Source organism: Oreochromis aureus, linkage group 16 (assembly GCF_013358895.1).
Source record: "Oreochromis aureus strain Israel breed Guangdong linkage group 16, ZZ_aureus, whole genome shotgun sequence".
Lineage (NCBI taxonomy): Eukaryota > Metazoa > Chordata > Actinopteri > Cichliformes > Cichlidae > Oreochromis > Oreochromis aureus.
This window is the reverse complement of record NC_052957.1, coordinates 6,359,186-6,382,789: the sequence shown is the minus strand read 5'-3', so window position 1 is coordinate 6,382,789 and position 23,604 is coordinate 6,359,186. Positions and strand designations below refer to the sequence as shown.

The following is a 23,604-nucleotide window of genomic DNA, read 5'->3' as shown; positions in this document are numbered from 1 at the left end:
TTCTGTGGCTCTCTGTTGTTGTTTTTGGAAAGAGGGGAGTTTAGGAAAAAGGCGGGGAAAGCTGTACTGTCCTCTGAGAGGTGAGGCAGGCACACATTCTGCATTTACACCTTGTTTGGAAACATTATTATTTAGGAAGAAGTTAGTTTCTGTACTTAAATGTGCTTTTTTTTTTTGTTGCTTTTATAAGTATCTGGACAGTAGGGACAGTGCAGACTTTCAACTTTGATTCAAAGGTTTAGCAAAAGTATAGAATTAAGGTTGTTTAGGAATAACAACCATTAAATCACCTCGTAAAAGGACAGCAACTATGATTTATCGATATATATTCTGACTCTATGATCATCTTGTCTGAAATGGTCATTGGATACAATATTTATTAGTTCAGTTTTAAACTCTTTGTTCTTTTCACTGTTACTGCACTTCTTATTCTAAACAACAAAGCCTGGTGATGGTTGCACAATGACGCTACAATTAGCATAGAATAGAATAGAATGCCTTTATTGTCACTATACAGTTGTACAATGAGATACAGAGCATCTCCTACTCAGTGTAAACATGCTGGGGGGGGGTACAGTTCTGCAGCGCTATATACATATGGACAGTATTAACATATGGAAGAAGATGTGTATATATATATATATAAAATGTACAATTTACAAGCCGTAAGTAATATGTAATAAATAGTGTTATGTATGTACAGTTGAGTTATTGCACATGGAATTGGTATAAATAGTGTTATGTATATACAGTTATTGCACATAGAATTGGTATAAATAGTGGTGGTCCATAGAGGAAGTGGGAAGTGGGGGGCTGTGTTATCGGTGCATGTGTGAGTTCAGGGTGGTTATGGCTTTGGGGAAGAAACTGTTTTTGAGTCTGTGGGTTTTTGTGCTGATGCACCTGTAGCGCTTCCCTGAGGGAAGCAGGCTGAACATGTTGAAGCCAGGGTGGGAGCTGTCCTTGATGATGTTTGCTGCTCTGCTGAGGCAGCGGGAGGAATAAATGTCCAACAGGGAGGGGAGAGGGCAGCCGATGATCTTTTGTGCTGTCTTGACCACACTTACTGATCAATTACTGTGAAATGATCAGTGCAGACACATTTCCATACTCTTTAAAGCTTGGGTGAAATCGCATTCCTCTTCACTTTCTCTCATATGCTCCCTTTTGGCACTCTCCTCCCTTTGATCCTTCTTTCCGTACAACACAATCAGGCAGGCACTAATACCCCAAAACACCACGGGCTACGCTCTGGAAGGGCCACTGTTAAAGGGAAAAAAGGGGGATTGTTGTTGGCACATGGTTTTATCCAGGGAAGTAGCATCAGAAACAAAAGCTGATACAGTGGACTTGCTGTCATGATTTCCACACCAGAAATGATAAAAGCGGGCCTGTCATGTGACATGTTGTGTTTTTATTTCTCTGCAGTAATGTCCAGGGCGACAGCCAGACCAGCATCTGCATCACCATTGAACCTGGCCTCCTTCTGAAGGGGGACATCCTGGTAAGAACAGCCGAGGCATACCCCAGAAGCTAGTGCCGCACAATATAGACTGATAAAAACCCTCAGTAATCTTTCAGCTGTTTGTAAAATTTAAATCATTTGGCTTCCGTGGATTTTACTGCAAAACAAAGGAACCGAATCTCAACATTTTATCACTGGCTAAACTCAAAAGTGTGAAGCCAGTAACACTGAAAGTTTGTTTTACCTCTGCCAGAAGAAAAGGGAAAAATATATGGATACCAAATGACGATAAGGGTAAAATACATGCAGGATATTCAGATTTTTTTATTTCTTTTTTATTGGATAATAATAATGAGGGAATCCTGTGTGTGTTTCCAATTGAACGTTGGCTTAATGTACTGAATGCATGTGCTGCAGCAGTTTATAGTAGCCATTTACAGATGAAATGGGGCTGTAAAAACTTGGGGAAAGACAGTTGGACTGAGTCCTGTACCTCGGTTTATAGGCCCTCATTAGCACACAATATGTTGCTGGAAACTATGACGTGAAAAAGGCCGTGTACTTCCTTTCAAACAGCATTTAAGGATACATGAGGTACCGATATAACAGGACATAATCATTTCAAACAAAGCCTCATGTGAGACGTATCCCTGCAACTCTCTCAGGGAGATTCAAGGAATTTTTATGAAATCATTCCTGAAAGATCCACAGTTTAGCAGCACCTGTGAGAGCCTCTGGTTTTCATGTGCCTGTAGAAGAACTGCACACATCAGCAAAGTTTCTGCTGTCATTCGAACCATAATGTTATCCATGGGATGTCCTCGGGGCTCATAATGTCAGCATGAAGAATTAGAAAGTGAGCACTTAGTTTGTACCCGAGGCTGTTTTGGCCTTCAAAGCTGAACTCATATCTCATCCTTTATTTAACACAGACTAATGGATTCTGCTGAATGCACCGTCAGGCCGAGACACTGCTTGCTGATGCTTGTTATTTTTCAAATAACAGGGAAAATTTGAACTGCTGCCTGAGGGGACATTAGCACAGAGTGCTCCTGCATTTTTAACTGTGATGGTTTTGTATATCTAATTGGTCAGATTAAAGATAATTGCAGAGAAGAACCTCGCATTGGTCAGTTAATTGTTTTAATTATCTTTTTAAAGTTTGCATTTGGGTTTATAATTAAACTTTAAACCTAAAAGACCATAACAAGTTAGGCCATTTCAACATTTTGGGAAAATCTTTAGTGGCTTTCTTGGAGAATGGAGAAGATGGAAGCCACTCTTTAATTTCTGTATCGTAAATGAGCAGCAGATGGTTATATTAACAGAAATTGCATTAGCAAAAAAGTGTCTGCCCTAGTGTAACAAAATCCACCTCTTGGCACTGCTAAAGGTCATTAAATGACATGTACAGCCCTGTGTAAAAGTAAATTTTAACAGGACTAATATCACTACTTCCATCTGAATTAAGAAGGTAAATAACAGCCAGCTGCTGCTAATGAAATACATTTGATTAACTGATCATCAGCCAATATGACCACTTTTTCAAAAGCAGACGTATTGCCAGAACTTTGGTGTTCTGGAGCATGTGTGTTGAAAGCCAAACTCAGCATGTCTGCACAACACCCCTTATACATTCCTCATACTGTCAGCATGGTGGTGGAGGAATGATAATTTGGCTTGTTTTATAACCACAGGACCTGGACACTTTGCAGTGGCAATCTGAGGCCATCTGTCCGGTGGCCAAAAGTTGACTGAAAATGGGTCATGCAACAGGACAATGATCCCAAGCATAGCAGCAAATCTAAAACAGAATTGCTAAAAGAGAAAAGAATCAGGCAATGCATAAAGTCCAGACCACCTTCATAGAGCTGTGCATAAACAAATGCTTTCAAACAACAATGAACTGAAGTAATGCTGTAAAGAAGAGTTCCTCCACAACCCTGTGAGAGAAGTTATGCAGAAAACCATAACTTCAAGTTATTGCTATTAACAGTGGTTCTGCAAACCTGCAAGGTGTTCACAGGCCTGCAGAGTGTCATGAGGGTACAGGAACAAAACTAAATATAAAAAAACGTTTGCTTTTAGAAAGTTTGCTAGTCTCTGGGTACAAAGACTTTTCAGTGTAAATATGACACTTTTGTACAAATGAAAGAAGAAATACAGTCATTATGATAAAAAAAATTGAGTTTTAATATTGATTATTATATATGGCTTTTTTAACCCTCAGAAAGAAGTAAGCTAACCCTCCCTGTTTTTATGCTAGGCTAAGCTAACCATCTCCTGGCACTAGCTGATCCCCTTGCCTCTCTCACTATCAACAAGAAAGCAAATAAGCCAATTTCCCAAAATGTCAAACTCTTCTTTGCACATTAAAAATAACCTTTTCACAAATGAGGGAAGAACAATTTTGGGATGTTTAAAGCCTCTGCCTAAAACTGAAAATTGGTCGAGCCCTAAGGCATGTTAGCATAAAATTAGCAGAATAATATTTTGTAATTAAACTTGGCTCAGTAGCGGTAATGGACCACTCAGCAGGACCTTTCCGATATCCCAAAAAGCTGCACAAAACCAGAGGATATTTTACTTTTATTCCTCAGCCCTAAACGTTTTGGTTTTATGGTTAACCCCACAGTCAGAAAGTCGAGTCAGTCAGTCCTTTAGCAAAAATCATTAATTTTAGCTGCAGCTGAATTCTTTTTAATTTCTTTGTCTATATGCAATAATCTGTTTGTCAGTTTTATTATTCTTTACATCCACAGTAAGGAATGATTACATTTCTTTGGTTTCTTTCAGTGAATGTAAAAATGAGGCCTTGGTTTAAAAAAGGCTGCCAGTCAGGAAGCAGCAGGAGGGAGAGAGCCGATTTTCCTCAGTGTGGTTTTAACATTACTCTTAAAGCTGCTGTGTTTGGAAAACCAGTTTGGATAATAATGTTTGTGGATGGGCCTTCCATTACAAGGGAAACAGATAAAAAAATAAAATAAAATAAACATAGAGCTACAAAAAAAAAAAACGGGGAGTAAACCTGAGCCAGCAGGGAATCAGGCTGCTGTGTCTCTTTGCTTGCACTCAGTTAAAATCCTGTGAATTAAATCCTGTGAAACAGTATTTTTCTAATATATAAAAATACTGTTTTATTATAAATTATTAATAAAGAAGCATTACTTTTGCTTGTTTGGTATGATACCCAGTTATGATCTGCTAAAAGAGATTTATGTACATAAACCTCCCCCCCCCCTTAAATCGCCCTGCAGCTTAAGTGCTACCACAAGCGCTACCGCAGCCCATGCCGAGACGTGATCTTCCGGGTACAATTCCACACCTGCGCTGTTCACGACCTGGGGATTGTCTTTGGGAAAGATGAGCTAGATGAGACATTTAAAGGTAAAAGACTTGAAACTCTGAAATACTACTGACAACAACATTATAATGCTCCTGCAAACAATGAACATATACCTAGTAATAAGTAAAACCTGAACATCTGAATGGGTGTATGATCTTTAAAAACTGCATGTGTTTGCTAGTGTAACAATGTATGCATCTTTAGATATAAAGAGAAAACTCTCCCTATTTTTTTTTTTTTTTTTGCAGATGATAGATTTCCAGAATATGGAAAAGTGGAGTTTATTTTCTCCTTTGGACCAGAGAAAATACATGGTAAGGGATCAATGTGTTGGGTCTTATGGCCATACTAAGCATTTTCCATAACCATACTACACTCTTACACATAATTGGCATGACTGAGAAAATGAGCTTACTACTATACGCCCCATACAACAGTGACTCCACTGAACTGTAAATGGAACCATCCATCTGTCTTCTAGTGCTTATCTAATTCAGGGTTGCATTGGGGCTGGTGCCTATTCCACCTGTCAAAGGGTGCAACGTGGGGTACAATTCGGACAGGTTGCCAGACTGTTGTTAGTCCAGCTCAGCTCAGCAGAGTTTTATTTATATTGTCTTAATTTACAACAACTGTCACCTTGCCTCAAGATGCAGATCCTTCAGTGTTGGAGAGAAAACCCCAACAACGCGATGATCCCTTAGGAACTGTCACTTGGTGACAGTGGGAAGAAAAAGATATCCCTGGTAACAGGAAGAAACCTCCAGCAGAAACAGCCTCAGCAAAGGGCAACCACCAGATAAACCAGGAGAGAGTTCACCTTTCAGACCAGTCCTTCTTCCATGTGTAGTTTACGGTTTCAAGTAGAAAAGTGAGACAGGATGATAGCATGCAGCAAAAGAATCCAGCCAGGTTTAAAAAAAAAAAAAAAATCTTGTCAGTTTAGCGCAAGGGTCTTGAATGTAATCGAATAGGGAAAACAATTATCTCAATATAAATTCTGAATCTCAATTTTTTTCTTGATTCTGATAAAAATAGCTTTTCCCTTTTCCGGATGTAAAGACATTCACATTTTCTGCTCTGCCTCTTTGTACTTCTGGTCAAGGTGTGGACCACCTGGAGAACGGGCCGAGTGTCTCAGTCGACTACAACACCCAAGATCCCCTGATCCGCTGGGACTCCTACGAAAACTTCAATCAGAACTGCGAGGACACCACAGAAGGTGAAAATGGTAGGAATGCTTATCCTTCAAACTTTACCGTGTAGAACTCGGGTGTTACAATGCGTCAGATCCACGGACTCCTTATAGATGTGCCATATGATAGTTTCTCAGTCAGATTTCATTCATGTGAGAGTTATATGATGATTTTCTTACACTAATTTTCTAATTTATTTTTAACTGTGTGGATGATTAAAGTCATGGAGTAAATCATGTGCCGAACCCACCATATAGATACAGAGGACACATTCAGATCTTTTCCATTCAGACATTTTGCCCTACAAAACTTTGCCCTACAAATACCAAAAATAACCCTAAAATTGCATTACGAAGTTTTTAGGTTGTAAATGTAAATGTTGGATTGTATTTTGAAAGGAAGGAGAGGCATCGCTACCGCCGAATTCATTTGTGGTGAAATTATCACCACAGAGAAACCGAGGCCCCCTTGGGACCGAATTCAACCGCTTTCCAGAGCACAGTGCGAGACATTCCTGGGTTCAGCCACAGGCATGGACAGAAGCTTCCTTTTGAGGGAGCCGTGGTCACTCTGTGACCAAAGTGCTGCTTTCTATGCCACCCAAAAAAGGAAGCAATGTTACGCCCTTAGAAACAGCACCATACGTTAGGAGGGTTTGTCTCTGATTTAACAAACAACAAAAAACCCCAAGAACGCCAAGTCCTTCAAAGAGAGGAGGAACCATCCAGCTTGTTATCTGCTGAGGTCCCAATTAAAGCAGAATGATGTGGAGCAACATATGCTTCCATCCATGTGGTGTCTTTTTCAAAGAAGCCCTTGCATACTTCAGCAAGACAATACCAAATCACTTTCTGCATATTTTAAATAGCAGGGCTCAATTGTAAGCAATATTATTCCAATGTGGAAGCGTTTAGGAGACATAGGAACTTAACCAGGAAGCAGCAGACCATATAAAGTTATAGATAGGGTCACCACATGCCGAGGAACATCATCGTGTGTAAAAGTCACCAACATTCTGCTGACTCAGAATGTAGGTTAGTAGTTCAAAATCTTCTCTTTCATTAACATCAGCATAAGAACTGTTTCCGGGAGCTTCGTGGCAGCTCCTGTAGGCGTAATGTGTAGGGGGGCCAGAACTTCTGTCCATGTAGTGTGTAACAAAAGCAGGTCCTGGACTGTTGAGCAGCCATAATCCAATCTCAAGCAATAATAGCAGAGCACTTGGCTTTCAGAACTACAGCACATAGTCTCCACAGTTCTAAAACTCTAACTTAGTGTGGTTAAAAGAAGAAACATGTTGCTGGAATCAAATTCAAAATTACCACATATTTAAAAAAATCCTAAAAAAGATCTTTTTGTTTTAACGAACATTTTATACAACATTCCAGCTTTTTTTTTTTTTTTTTTTAAACAAGGTTGCCTTTTTTTTTATTAGTCACCCAAATAGTTAAAGGTCAGAGGTCAATTGGCTTCCTTCTATCACTGCTCATAAAGTGTCTACCCAACACTTGGCGGCAGCTTGAAATAGGCCCTGCTAAAATAGAACAGGTGTAAGTGTCCACTCACTCTGTTTCAGTGAAGGTGTGTGTGTAAATTATCTGTGTGTCCAGACCAGTCCGGTCCAAGCCGTCTGTCTCATCTTGCCTTCTGTCATCTGATGATGATACTGTGGTCAAATCTGAATTAGAATTTAATGAGATCACAGACTCGCGCGCATGATATAAGTAAGCATCTGCACATGTGGAACACACACACACACACACACACACACACACAGACAGTCACAAGTTGTTTTTTTAGCCACTCGAGTTTGAAGTAGTCGATAAGACTTCAAAGGTGATCCCTTAATAGCCTTTTGTGCTGTGACTACTCGGCCAGCACCGTCAGACTGATGCACGGTTTAAAATGGGCTCAGTGTGGAAATAGCATTTAAATTAAAGAAAAAAATAATTCGCAGACTAGATAGGAAAAAGTGTTTCCAATAAATCAAAGTGTTTCCACTGTTTTTTGGCTTCACACTTGTTGGTGCTGAAAAGGCAATTAACTCCTTTGAAAGAGTGACTTTTAGAGCCGAGGGGAAAAATAGCTCTGGATTTACATCTCCACAAGTCTTAGAAAGAAAAAGAGTTGTTGTTGGGTTTGCACGCTGTCGGGATCACTGCTGGGAAAGCACAAGGCTACTTGCATGAACCCTTAGCTTATTAGGGCACTGCATAAAGCTTCAAATTATAGGGCTGATGTTTTGTTGGGATCAACTTTGGGTAAGTGGTGTCTCTGTGGCTGTTAGTTTCCAAAGACTGATGTTGACTTTTATTATGTTTATTGCATAAAAACACTTTCAGCTGCTGTGGGTTAGTTTTAGCTCGGGGATTCTTGTCATGCCTGCACCTTGCATCAGCACAACACGCAACATCCAAAACATCACAACACTTACGCAACTGACTATACACAACTATAACAGCACGTACACTCAAAAGCCCGATTTAGACATGAGTAGTATTACCTGTGGACCTTGAATACTTTGTAATAAAGTCAACGGTCATCTGTGGTCTTACTCCCATGCAAATTCCTGTGCTAGCCTACACCACTGTGACTTCAGTTTTTCCTTCTTTCGTTATTTATTCCCTTAGTTATGCAGTGTTATAGAGGTGTGTGGTAAATGAGAGTTTGGAAAGGACACAGTTTGTGTTGCTACATAGCCTAGTTAAAAAAGTATGGTCAAATATTAGAAAGGCAGTCTCTCATCGGATGATGAGTTTGGACAGCATGCATGTCAATAACTAAGGTACATTTTGCCTTCTTTCAGTGGTTCAGTGCCAATGTGAATGTGCCAATCAAATTTCAGTCATGGTGGGATAAGTTCTGAGTCTCCTGGTTATATTTCTTGAATTATTCTCATTTACAGCCCCATATTTTATTCCTGGAACTTGCTAAAGTGACTTTGAATAATTCAAATGCACCCTCAGTTTTTCTTTGGTCTACAGCAAGCCATTTAAACTCCTCTCCTTTGGACGGCACATTCCATTGAGCCAGCTTCCTTTCGATTGGCTGTTCCTTGCAAAACAGAAGGTTTTAACAGCAGATGGGTGGAGCTGCTGTGACCACACTGGGGTTTATCTACTCTCAGGCATTGCTGAGATCCAAGAAAAAGATGAGAAAAACTTTTAATCTTAGACTTTGACCCCTTCATTCAGGTCATCATGAGCTCTCAGCCACAGCTTTGTTTGTGTGGGTGTCTTCGGATGCATCCCGGTGTTCACGATTAGGTAAAATATAGTCAGTGAAGTCAAACAGAGCAACCTACAACAGCCACAAACAGCATTATCCTTACACAAAGCAGTATTAAGTAAACCGGTAGACTGGAGACTGTGCATGTCAGAAGTGACTTTTTTTTAGCTGCTCCACAATGAATCATTAGCTCATTCATTAGCTGTCTGGCTACCATATCATGAGTATTGTCCAACCCAGGGAGACTTGATACTTTACTTTTTTTGATTTTTCCTCATTGCTCGAATTCTTTGCGAGCTTGTTGCTCTGCAACTGTCTCGTTACTTCAGGAATCTGTGTGAGGAGCCGATGTACAGCACAGCCTGAACTCTCAGCTTCAGTGAAGGGTGGATTGTATTGTTTATTTATTTTTGTACTGAGAGTCCTTTGCGGTGTGACGGACATTTTGTATTTTTTGTTTACTCTGAAGTACTCGTCTCCTCAGTTGGCCAACCCTGCTACATTTCTGAAATAACCGGAAAGAGAAGGAGGGAGAGATGAGTGATAAGGAGAAAAAGAAATCGTGAGAGATGTATCTAGAGTAAAAACTGCATGAGGCTGAAGAGAGAGATTTTTTACGAGACCGTTAAAAAACAGTTTATTAAGTGAAGTGTTGGATGAAAAGTTAAACAGAGGGATTCCAGTGTGATTAGGGTTTGCCTCAGAAAACCGTTTTGCATATATTCCAGTAGGCTTGTGAACCGCAGTTCAGTCATTTGGTCCAAACTTTGGCCCTTTTAGTCTTCACTTTCTCTCTCCCCGTGTCCTCCGAGGAGTTGGAGGAGTTAAGGGCAGGACTCTTCAGCTCAACTGTGAAGCTCTTTTGTGCACACATTCACAGGAGGAGGAGTGACAGAGAATGTCAGTGTGGGTTTGTGCACGCTGCTGCTCAGCAGAGAGACTTTCTAAGAGTTACACAGTGAATTTGTGTCCGGTGCTTCTTCGATTTCCCTTCACCGTGACGCCTTTTTTCAAGCGTTGATAGCTGTTGAAGAGTTCAGCCGTGAACCTGTGTGCAGTTTGCTCTTCGGGTGACTCCAGAGTGAAACGTTGTTACTAATTCAGCAGTTTGACGTCTCTCACATGTGAGTAATGTGGAAATTTGAAGGGAATCAGAGATTTGATTTTCACAGTTCCTGACGATACTTATTGCCCTCAGGTTATATATTATCCAAACACTTGACCATGTGACCTATTTGTTAATGTTTCTTAGTTCTTCAGCTTCACAAGGAAACTAATGTTTTGATGTTTAATGTTTTACAAATGTTTTTATTCCGCAACAATAGAAAGTTGTGTGTTTTTTGGCTCTCCATTTATGGAATTTATGAATGATTCCTACTGGGAGAAATCATCATGGAACTTAAGAGGGGGTGATGAGCATCCTTGAAACAGATTTTCTCATTCCTCTCTGGTCAGTTACATTGTAGCATTCCCACATCTCAGCAAAACTGTATGACTGCAATAATGTCTCAAGATGAAGGGTGACACTACATGTTTTGCCTGGAGGCTCTGAGACACTATAACAAATTCTAGAAACAAGAGGACTCAAGTGTCCTTGATTTGTCTGCAGAAGCGTGTTTTTCTGATGCTGTAAAGTTGCACTTTATCCAGTGCCCAAATAAGCATTTCCCTGTGTACTTTGTACTTTCTCTGCTGGAGGTTAATGCTTCCTCCTTGATCCCATGCACATTAGTCACAGGGAGAGACCTGTGTTCCCGGACCAACAGCTCGGAGTCCAGCAGAGGTGGATCGTGCCTGCCCTGTGGGCACAGACGATTTGTTAGTAACTTCTTATAGCAATAGAGAGGGCTTTATAGTTAAGTCTGTATTTGTGAGCCACAGACTGGGGCGGGGTGGGATTGGGAGAGTTACATAAGTCTGGTGGAAATGGAAGTTGATGCAACAGCATGATATCACTGCTATGAGACTATGTTTGGGCTCATACGGATGACTGGGATTCAAATGGTGTGTTGGCCAGGTGAGCAGTAAATTAGCCCAGACAGTGACATGCAGCCATTACTTGTTCTAAAAGAATGCAGTTTCTTCTTTTGTTTTGTGGATAAATCAGAAAATAGAACAGGACACTTCAAATTCCAGTCGCATCTATTTTTTCAGTTTCTCTCAGCTCAAAGAAATACCTAAATATTAAAGGGACATTTCATCGCCAAAACAAATGAACAATTTCCCCCCTCCTTTCCATCCTACAGTGCCGTTTATCCGTCTAGAATATTTTGTTCTGAATTGTCCAGTTTTAGAGAGATTGCTGGTAGTTTTGTCTGCTGTCCCTTGAAATGTAAAAAAGAAACTTTTGTCAACTTTTTTGGATGTCATGTACATCCAGCTACCAAAAGAATCATACAGCAAGCTACCAGCACTGCCCCGCACAGGGGGACACCATTAATGTCTGGCTAAAAAGCCTCTAGTCACAGGCTGGCACACGGTTCCTCCGACAAAGTGTAAAGGTTGACAGGTGTAGTCAGCAGAAAAAAAGTAGTTTCTAAGTGAATCTGTGGATTTTTTTTTTTTTTTTGACAAATTGGATGTTTTCTGGTGACTAAATTTGTTTTAAGTTCATTTCTTGTCACTTTGATGACGTAAATTGCCGTTTAGTTCCACTGCACATTAAGAGTACACCATATATTTAAACCAGATATCTGCAGAACTGGATAATTCACACTAAAATGATCAATTGTCCCTTTAATTCAAATACTCAAATATTAGCATCACAATTTTTCTTGCTTTTTTATTCTTTGGAATCACACGTCATATTGCTGAAATCTTAATAATTACCCCTTTATTAATCCTTGAACAGTTCTGGTCCTTGGTCCTTCAGCAGCCTTAGATACTTTCTAACATTGTGGCCCATATTTCCACCGGGTTGGATTCCCAAGTTTTCTTTCCTGCAGATGTTCTTATGGAAGCCAGGTTTTTCCAGATGAATTGTATTATAACTAAATGGAAATGAGACTAATGTGTACACATCTTTGTAAAGTGCCCTAAATGCGACTGGTCTCAACAGCAGCTGTCCACCTCTTCTCATATCACTTGGCCTGAACACCTGTTTATCTGCCACTTTTTAGCCACTCTAATGACCGTTTCCCTGATGCAAAATAAATAAATAAAATCCAACTTCCTCCATAAAAAATGTGATCTCATTTGAAGCACAGAGACAGTATCAAGCTGTGCAGAGGTCAAATCTCTGGCCTTTTGTGTTGGCAACAGGCTTCCATGCTATCAATCCCTCAGTCTGGTCCAAGGCTTTGGGCGGATTAGGCTGCTTTGACTCCAAACTTTGCACAGCTCCTATTGCGTAACAGCCAAGACAGAAAAATAAAGGCCTCTCTAGTTAAGACTGCACGGCACACAAAGAGAGAACAAGTGCCTTGTGTTGTAGAGTGTCCCAGTTTGGACACTACAGGGGCACAGGGACAGGGACGTCTGCTAGGTGACAGAGAAAGCATCGTGAACTTAGGGTTTGGTTAAGATTTTTAGAATGGAGTATGTGCACTTGACTTATAAGTCAAGTGCACGCTGAATCCCCATAGGAATACTTCAGCTTATGTACTCTATGGTTATCCTGAGAGAGTGAATGCTGGTTTTCCATAATGTGTGGGAATGAATGACTGGTTTGTTAGTCCGTATGGACACAGATTTAGTCCAGCTGTGGGCCGGACACTCCTGCTCTCTCTCCATTCCCATCTTTACACAGCTGATCTGGCTAAAAGTGCCACAGAAGGGTCAGGACATAATTAATCATGATCACTTTCCATAGACTCTTCTCATAGGGCCCTCTTTGTATCTGTCTTTTATCTGCTGTTGAGGTCTTTGCACTGTAAATGGACACACAGTAACACTCTCATCTTGGACATCTTGGTCTCTTGTGGATGTCACATTTGAAATAGCTAACCTATACATAACCTTGTGTCTAGAAGACTCCCCTCGTTCCCCAGTGAACGTCGAATGCCCATTCAGACCTGACATAGGTGATGGAATACCTGCTGCACATTCACAATGGCTCTATGTTCATCTCAAAGTAAACCTTTCTTTTAATCCAGATCAGGAGAAAATAGGCAGAGCAGCACAAAATGTTTTCATCTTGGATGCCACCTTCTTATTTACTGCATTACTTGCCTATCACACTCTCCTGTGGGTCATGCTTTTCTCTTCTTTTGAGCCATAGAGGTGTAAAAGCACAGGAGATCTCACTTTCATTTCAGTTCCACTGGGATTAATTGGCCTCTCCTCTGCCTTATTATTTGATGCCTAAAGACAAGTCTATTCACAGACTTTTCCTGGTCTTTGTCAGAACACAATATTCTTCACTTTGCTGGGGGAAAAAAGTGTTATATTAACATCAAGGAACTTCCACTCTTCTCATCTGAGTGCTATCAATAGTTTAGGATTCCTGAGGGGCAGATCTTGGCACAATCACTGTCTAGATTCAGTCCCTGATAGCAGTAGCTCAGATTTATGTGTTTTTACCAAAACAAAGCCAGAAAGGGAAGGAGCCAGTGAGGGACTGTGGCTTTGTTGCTGCTGCACTAAAGAATGGTTGTGTAGGTTGCCGACTGGCACGGATAGGAATGGCATCGGGGCGGCATCGGGGCGCCGGTGGGGGTGGAGGGCACTTTACAAGACTGTCCTATGTTGGTAATAATTTTAATAAACATGAGCACAAGACAGAGGAGGACACCTTATAATGAGTTGAAACATGAACTTATTATTTATTCCTGCATATACAATTTGTACGTCCCTCACAATTTCCTGTTGTCCCACCGAGATAATTTTGGCCACCCCTATGAAAAAAATTCTGGAGGCGCCTCTGAATAGCGGTAACTACTTCTGCCATCCTGGACAGATGCAGAGAAGTGGCTAGTGACACAACGTGGAGGCCAATATAATGGATTATGATTGTAATTACAGGGTTATTTGTAAATCAAAATCTGTGAAAAAAATTGAAAACTGGTATTTTTACTGGGTAGTATGCTACAGAAATACCACCAAAATAAAAAAGGTCATGATTTTATGGTAATTTTTTTTTAAATTTAGGTGCCCTGCTTTTTCTCTTCTTGTCTCATGTCTTAAAAAGTAAAGAGCAACAGCAGTCACTTGGGACACTGGAAAATTATACATCACAATAAACTGAGGTTTTTTTTTTTTGGCTGAACGTACTTGAGAGAGTTTAACCCAATGTAACATCTTATTGACACAGCTCTAATAGCAGGAAGTATCAGTTAGGAGCAAGACCGGTCTCTGTCTGAAGCATTTATGGGGATGTTGACTAAAACAAGAGCCTACAAGAGACACTTTGAGGAAGATCTGCATAAACTATCAAGGCTTTAAGGCAAATATTGCGGTTCTGTCTTTGTAGTAAGTCCAGACCATGGGTATGAAGAGTTAGCTCATCAAAGCTTCTCTTCACCTCTGGAGTAAGATAGCTGCAGCCAGCTCATCAGACGCTCTCCTCATTTGGCCCTCAAGATTTTTCCTTTTGCAGCCCTGCTGCTAACGACCGTTGATGACTTTTCCTGAGACACGGCCTCATCCAGGATGAAACAATGCTCTGCGAGGATGAGCTGTTGGGCTGATTTATAGCTTGTGGCGTGCGTAGGTTGTGGCTGTGCCTTTGGGTTTGTTTTTAGTAGTATTTGTGCTAAATATAGTTACTATGTGTGACCAACATTGGCTACAAGTTACCGCACACCTGGATAGGGTTAGATAAGAGGAATATTTTTTGATGCTAATGTACTTTTTGTTTATCTTTATAGTTTATTTTTGGAATACAAACATTACTACCTGTAATCAGGACGGTGTTTGCCAGTCTGAGGTGATCGATAGGTTTTTCCTGACTACTCTAAAAGACCATCCATTACCGTGCCCTTTGTTTCTCCAACTCAGAGAATCTGCACTTACGCAGATTGATTCACAGTGATCTTTAATGTATATTTAATGAGCTGCAAGGCAAGTGTTCATTTAGCAAGAACAAGTTCCTGTACTTACATTTGATTGGCCACTGTGAGTGTTGTTATTAGCCAAACTGTGCTTACATGTGCATCCAGTCTCTTCATGATAATAATAATAATAATAATAATAATATTTCTTCTATGCTGTTTTGTTTCTGTCCCATGTCAGCTATATTAACTTGTACTGACTCTTTTTAGTCTTCACAAGTCCAATTAATCCACCCTAGGACATCTAAAATCCTCTTGAGCGTAGATCATTTACGAGACCGCAGTATTACTTTAATCTGTGTCCTTGAGCCCAGTCATACAATAAAAGGGGACTTTGTTGCCAAATCAATAGTTAAGCCATTAACTTTGACCAAAAATGGCACCAGGCTATACTTATATACTGTCAAATCGATTCGTCATCGCTTTTTATTAATGCAACCTTTAGGGTCAGAAAACATGGACTCCCCCATCCTGACTGGTTTAGGCAGCAGCGCCCACACACACTTTTTTCCTCTCAGGACGGCCACATGTATGTTTATACTTGTAAGCTTGAGGAGAAACATGCTGTAAGATGGAGGGTCTACTGCCACAAGGGTCATAGCTCAGAGTTCAGAGATTAGGAGGTCACACAGTTGCACCATCTGGCCCACAGAACCTCAAAATATCTGGCACCACTTTCTAGCTACAAGTCTTCTCAGTTTCCTTTATCCATTTATCTGTTTTTATACGGTACTGTAAAAAATCTTGAGCTCATTTCTTATCAGAAGAAAGTGGAGAAAAAGATGAAGCAATGTACTGAAATGTGCAAACATACATGGGAATACTGTATCTAAGGCAAAAACAGATTTTGTACAGTTCTAACGGGGGTGAAAGTCAATTCTTCTAGTCAACCTGAACTCTCTTAGACAGCTTTCTTGTATTTTCTTTGAGTAGTCTTCAGGAATTCTTCTCAAGGCTTCTTGAAGGACATTTAGAGCTCTTTTTTTTTTATGTTGGCCATCTTTTGATCTCAAATTGCTTCAATAATTTTGAGATCTGGGGAGGCCAGTCCATAACTGATAGTGTTTTGCTGTGTGCCTTCCAATCCAGGAATGCTTTTACTGCATTGGCAATGTGTTTGGAATCATTGTCATTCTGAAAGATGAAACTGTTGCCAAGGCTGTTTTCTTCCTGTTTCCCTTCTTTAAGAATGGCTTCTTCACAGCCACCTTTCCACTGAGACCATTTCTGATGAGGCATCAATGGATTAGCCTATTTCTTAGAAACACAATTTTCAGATACTGTTCATCTGCTTTAGATTTCTTACAGACACACTGCACATCATCCCGAGATGTACCATAATTTTGGCTCTTCCTGAATTACCTTGTCGGTGCAAACATAAAATTTTATACCCTTCAAACTGTGTTATCTTTTCAGCATTTTTCATATATTCAACTACAAAAATGGGAACAATCTCCAAAGAAAAACTGAAAGATCTTCAAAAATCCTGGACAACTATTACTCAAGATCATTTAAAAAATTGCAAGAATGTCTCGCTCCTTGGAAGCAAAACATGAAGAAAAGAGGAGAGGCTCAAGACATTTGCACAATACTATACATCATAGACTCAACTGTATCTCTTGGTGATGGTGTTTTTGTTTTGTTTGGTCTGGTTGTCTGGCCCCTGCTTTTTTCTAAAGCATTACATGATGAAGTGTTTGTCACACTCAGTCTTGTCACTAATGGAGCGGATGTAGTCTAATTGGTCATTCCACACTGGTAACACTTGGTCCAGTCTCTCCTGCTGCGTTATAATTAGTTAAAGCTACGAGGTCTGGATTGCAGATATTCTCCTCAGAGTACCGTGCTTGGGATCACTGAGCAAGTATTTACCTCCTAGGGAGTATGTAAAAACACACCAGCGTGGACACACACAGTGTGGAGTGTCATACGTACACATGCCCTTTCTTAGCAAATGAAGGAACCCTGTCAAAGGTTATTTGTAGAGGCTCACATTGGTTCATTTCAACCAAAAGAAAACAGCAGACATAGCAGCACACACAGAAGCAGCCTCAACATAAATAGTCCTGCTCCGCTAAGAAAAGTCTCACAAGTGTAAAGTGACAGATTAGATTTCCTGTAGTACAAATACTGCCGATCAGTCACGTCGTGTCTAAAGTGACGACACAAGCTAATTAAAGAGGGATGACTATGCTGGGCTTTTACTGGATGTGACAGTGGAACAGCTGGAGTCATTGCAATCAGTACAATCATCAACATTACTCAAAGAACAGACCAGAAGGAAGGATATGAGGAAGGAAGACTGAAAGAAGATGGGAACTGGTGACAATCTGCCACTCAAAGTAGTCCAGCTTCCACTGAATAGCCCTTAAATGTGGATATATAGTTTTTATAACGTTTTTATTTTCAGTCATAGTGACGCATGTGGTTTTTGTCCATTATTCTGGATTATGTTGTGGAATAATAGTGGTTGTCCAGCATGCTAATAAATACAAATGGCTAGGTGATATGAATTGCACCACATACTTTTCCCATGCTGGGGTTAGAAGATATAACAAACAGCTACTGTGACTCATCTGCTTCACTCTTTATCTGTTGTTTTAGCAGGACAGTAACTACATAAATCAGATCAGCATTTGCTCTTCTGGGTTTTTTTGTTTTTACCCACTAAGCTTTTCTGTTTTCTCCATCTGCCTGCACCAGGGTGGAGTTTACTCCCTGCTTGCTAGCTTTGAGTGCTTGTTAAACGACTGTTGGACGATGTAGCTCTTTCCATTACACGAGTGTTTTCAACACTGATGGACTGAGGGATGTGCATGAAGATGGCTTATTTCTACGTATATTACTGGATGTTTATATATGTTATTCAGCTTGTCTCTTCTATTTATAACATTAATTGGCATGGACAAGTGTCATATATTATATATTAGAAAATAAATGCCCATAACTCATAACAAGCCATACATTTCAGAGAGTCTAACCTAAAGGGACTGATGTCATTTGATCAAACTCTATGCAGTGGAATTCAGTGGCCCCTTACCCTCCACCTCTCACATAAACCGTCAGACAGTCTGTTGTGATAGACCTCCCACATGCGCACACATAGCACGAGCAGCCTTTAGACCAGTGCGCGCCACAGAGCAGCCAGCAAGAGCAGCAGCCGCTCTCCACCCAGACAGCGAGCTATTCAGGAGAGAGAGGAGGAGCAGGAACAGTAGCCAAAACCAACTCCCCCAACTCCTGCTGTAATCCTTCACGTCCCACCCCGGGGGCTACTCTGCAGGGCTTTTCCCAGCTTAGTTTGGGACTGTACTCTCATCCTCTGATCACACAGGTAGGGGAACCACCTCCTGCTAAGGTCTTTCCGCCGTTTCCTTTGACAAGGCTGTGACTTAACTTTGAGGTAGCTTGTTAAAGTGCTGTAGCTGAAGCAGGGAGGATGTCAAATTAGCTGTGCTGGCGTCACATTTGGCTACAGGGCAGGTGATTATAAAGGCACTGAAATGGAGAAAGTGAGGAGGGCTCTTCTTTCATGACTTATGTCTATGTTTATCGGTATGACTGATGCATTAAAAGTGCGTGTGTGTGTGTGTGTGTGTGTGTGTGCGCGCGCTCATGTCAGTGGAAATAGGTTGATACCCAAGTAGTTTCATGGGCTACATAAATGTGTCATGATGACTTGATTTGGAGTGTCCCGTTTTACCAGTGAACTTTTCAGTAGAGACTTAATGGAATAATTCAGAATAACAACCACCAGAAGTCTGAACACTTATTCTAATTGGTATGTACTGTGCATGGTAACTATGACAACAGCTTTGAGTATTCATACAGTGGGTTGACTTAACTGCTGCTACTGTATACGTCAAATATAAGCCTCCAAATGCCGTAAATCTGCAGCGGGCCATATCAGAAACACTATAACAGTGGTTACCATAACGTCTTTCTCTCTGCATGTGCCCCAAAAATCTACCGAACTCGTTAGTGGCTTAGTAGGAGAAAACCTATGTTTTTGTGACCAGGAGCCACCAGATTTGTTTCCAACAGCAGCGTGACAGTGTGCCATTCCCTTGGCAAGTTGCCTCTGGCCAGTCAAGGAGACCTTGCAGTACTCGGCTTGTGTACGCCCACTGAGCTCCATTACAGAGCCCCGTATTCACTGAAGCTGAGATGGAGATATCTATAAGGTACCGAGATACAGACAGCGTCTTTGTGCAGCTCCTTTTCCAGCTGTAAAATCTGATTTTGTTATCAGGGCGTGCCGATTCATGCGTTATGAATGAGGAACTTTCATAGACAGTGGAAGAGGAATTGTTTGAGAAGGTACCGTTTTTCTCTTTACTCTCCTGAAGTGTGTTTAGCTGCCGATAAATGGTGTGCAGGATGTCGGTTGTGATTTTTGTTGGCATTACATTCTTGAAGATTGGATTCCTGTTATGGATCACATGAAAATGTTGCTAATTCAGTTGGCATTGGGCTACTGAGTTGGCTGGATGAGAGAGGGGAAAAAGCGAGCATGTAAGCTCGTGTATAAATACACGTGTGTTTTCAGCCTTTTTTTTGTTGTTTTGCTTTCAGTTGCACAGGCCAGAAAAAGCCTGCAGGACTTCCTTACTCAGTGAGGCAGATTTTTCCAGTGATGACTAAAATTTTCTGATTAGGGCACCCTACGTCCTCTTCATTACACTTGTGGCTGAGTGTGGATGTACAATATACTGTGCGAGTATGTGTGTGCGCGCATGCGTTTGTGCTTGTTTGCAGCAGTAGTTCAATCTTGGCTTATGCAGAAACAACTCAGCAGGTTACATCTGCCGTGTATAGAGATCTATTTATTTTATATCAGCCCATCATGTTTGTGGTTTTGGGGATCATAAAACAACAAGTCAACCACCAGTTCATCTGCTGATATGCCAGCATTTCTCAGGTGACACATTTAATGCAATTGGCTTGAGAAAGTGCAAGGCAGGCCCTCGTGATTTCATCGTTTTTTCCACAGCACATGCCACAGACCCGGCTCATTTCCTAAAGCTGGTAGAATAGGTGGACATGAGCCAGTGTTTAATTTTACTGCAGCTGCTTTGGCTATACCCACAGAACCTCTTGATATCCAGCATCTCTCTGATAGTTCCTCACAGTTTTTTTTCTTAATGTCTTGATGAATCCCATGTGTTTATATTTAGAAGATTGCACATTTATTTCTGTAATTGTTAAATTGCTGTGGCTCTAAAAATACTTGGGTAACAGAAAATTGAAGGTTTGTGGAAAATGTAGGCATCTTTAATAGTTGTATTTGGCTTAATGTGATTCTAATGATGCTTTTCCATACTTTTGTTTTTAGAAGTCATTCATACCCAAGGACCCCTGGATGGCAGCCTCTACGCCAAAGTTCGCAAAAAAGAATCTGTTGATGGAGCAGTCACATCGAACGGCCTTCCACCCTCTGCTATTGAACATGCTTTACCTGCGGTTGACCATGCCTTGTCTGTGAGCAGTGACTCAGGAAACTCTACTGCCTCTATCAAAACCGACCGAACTGATGAAGCAACAGCAGCCCCTCCGGCTTCCACAGTGAACCAGACACACATTCCTGTGGGTGAGGAGTTACCCTCGGTCCATCAACACGCTCCACCTGCCCAACAGTCCATCAGTCCGCAAGAGAAAAAGGAGCTAGAGCAGCTACTGAGTGGCTTGGAGGGGCCCATGCACAGACAGGCCTACCTATCCACTCCGGCATCCGCTGTTGGAGGGATGCTTCACCTGGTGCCCGCACAGGTCCACGTTAATGGGCATGGTAACATTGACCGTGAGACCGACATTCTAGATGATGAGCTTCCTACCAGTCAAGAGGGCAACAGTGTTGACAGCCTTGGGACGTTCTCTTCCACAGATGGGCGGGCTACACCAGCTGATCTCTACTATCAGTCTGAGTCCATTATCAATGGTCAGGACCATGTGCCATATCTGGAGCGCAACGTCCCAGAAAAGCCTCTGGAAACCGTCCAACCACAGCTTGGCATATCTGGCAAGTCTGTCACGTTGCCCCACAGTGATTCTACCCCATTCTCTGGTAGTTACATGCCTACTCAGAATGGCAGTCTGTACCGCTCTCAGTCTTTTGGTGCAGAGTCAAAGTCAATGCCACAAGCTCCCACTCGCACCACTAGTAGCAGGGATGCCGTCCAGCGCGGTCTCAATGTTTGGCAGCGGTTCGGAGTGCCAGAAGAGCCAGTAACTGAAGGCCTCACTTTTAGTCCGCCTCCCACTATTGCAACCATGCCCAGCCACCACAGCCTGCCACAGTTCCCTCATCGCCACAGCGCCTCGCAACAAGAGATTGAGCAATCAATTGAAACTCTCAATCTCCTCATGTTGGACCTGGAGCCAGGCCGTTCGCTGGTGACAAAGTCCCAAAGTGCTCCATTGCGGGAAAACACTACTGTTGTGACCACACAGCCATCCTTTTCTCAGAACCAAACCAGGCCCTCCTGCCTGCCTGATTCCACCATTCACACCCACTTTTCAGGCCCCGTGTCCAGCCACTCATCACCACCTGTCAAGCCTAGTACATCAGAACCTGCACCTGTCCAACGATCTCTGAGCTACACCTCTGGAACAGCTGCAACAAGTATTTCCTCACAAGCCCCCCCCACTGTAAGTGGCCAGAACAAGACAGTCAACACTTACCCACCAACAACGTTGCCCCAGTCTGCAGAGGCCTCTGAACCCCAGAGAAGCCCTAGTGCTTCTTCGGCATCACCCCAGCCAAGAGACAGTGAGCCCGATGAGGTCTTCAACGTTGAAGGTCTGGTTGCCCAAAGAGTGGCTGGTAAGATCACAGTTTATTTTACGCTGACCTTTATATATGTATAGATTTTAAAATTTATTATAATGCTGCACGTTGTATCTTCAAAGGTATTTATTGTATATGATCTGACAGGTTTCTGTATTCTTTCTGGCATGTTAAAAAACAACAACTTTAAAATCAATGTACTTACTATTTTTGTTCAGCCACGATAACCATGAAGTAGTCAATTTGACATTCAACAAAAAATAAATTGAAAGCTTGAAGTGGCACAGTCTGTGAAGTTTATACTCGTTCCAGTTTAGCAAACTGTGGATGTCTTTGAAAGTAAAAAATATGATGAGCTTTCTGTCTAAAGAGCCTCACTTTATTTTCTACGTCATAAAGCTCTTTAACTAGTGTTTTATAAACAGCTAACAGAGCCCAGCAAAGAGTTCAGCACCTGACGTTGTGTCTTTCTACAAAATTGTCCAAATTTCTACCATGAGGACTGGCACAGAACTGACTAGGCCAAACTCTCAGACTACCCCCCCCGTTACGGTCATGTGAAAAGTTTTCACAGGACACTTTGCAGTCCTAAATAAATACACCCTTACTGCTTCCATAGGAAATTAGAGGGTAGAACATCACGGCATGCCGTGATTTTACAAAAGTTGCATCTAAACAAACAAGAAGACTTCTAGCACAATGTCCTTTGGGCGGATGTTTGACCATGATGCACGGCAGCATGTCGAGCAAAAACCAACAAAAGCTTCATACCATTTATGAAGCACAGTGGGGGAGGGCGGATGACTTTGGCTTGTTTTGCACCCACAGGACCTTGGCATCTTGATTGAAATTCTGTAGTGGGACCTTAACACTAGGTTTACTATCCTGCGCAAATTTGCGTAACTTCCCTAAACCCAATACCCCCTAGAATTACTGGCTTTTTTATTTTCTGGTGCAAGTCCCGAGGTGTTAAGCACCCCTGCTGAGATTTTCACAGGTCGTCAGCTTGTTTCTCCTACAGCTTTTGTTGTGCAAACCACCCATTGTCCTTGAGGCCTGGCACATTTGCATTTGCTCACTCAGAGTTGCTCAGATCCAAGGCAGGCCAAACCTCTGTGTTACAACTTTCAGAAATGCCTGATAGAAATGCTTCAACTTACTCATGAGATTTTGACCACATTTTTTGCGGAGGGCTGCGGAGGGCTGTGCAAGAATAAATGCCTGCAAACGTCAATGAACTAAAGCATAGCATTCCTCCACAATGAAGTGTGAGACTAATAAACTCACACAGTAAATAATTACTTAAACTTATTGCTGCTAAAGGTGGGTCTAGATACTACTTAATCACGGGCTGTAGTTAGTTTTTTTGGGTTTTTTTTTTTTACAGGACATCAAGGAGTCCTATAGAAACTCATTCACATGACCGTCACTGTACATTTAGTTCATAATTGGCAGCAAATGTACAATAATGTAGTGATGTGTAGAGTTGATGCCATCATCTGTGTACTGTATACACATCTCTCTTGGAAAACACTGTTCAGCCTTTATCTCATTTCCTGCATGTCACATCATCAGTCCCCATCACTCAGGCT

General features: G+C 41.5%; 1 protein-coding gene across 13 annotated transcripts in view; it reads left to right on the top strand.

Moving 5' to 3' along the window:
- tns1b (tensin 1b) overlaps window positions 1–23,604 on the top strand; it is a 190,921-nt gene that overhangs the window by 148,709 nt on the left and 18,608 nt on the right. For 7 of the 13 annotated variants that reach the window (XM_039600131.1, XM_039600130.1, XM_039600125.1 and 4 more), the window contains 5 exons: window positions 1,429–1,504; window positions 4,723–4,852; window positions 5,060–5,125; window positions 5,911–6,042; window positions 20,561–22,048. In XM_039600131.1, the coding sequence (XP_039456065.1) occupies window positions 1,429–1,504; window positions 4,723–4,852; window positions 5,060–5,125; window positions 5,911–6,042; window positions 20,561–22,048 (1,892 nt within the window). The remainder of the gene's footprint in view (window positions 1–1,428; window positions 1,505–4,722; window positions 4,853–5,059; window positions 5,126–5,910; window positions 6,043–20,560; window positions 22,049–23,604) is intronic. The other 6 variants (XM_031757388.2, XM_031757381.2, XM_031757382.2 and 3 more) reach the window with 4 other exon arrangements.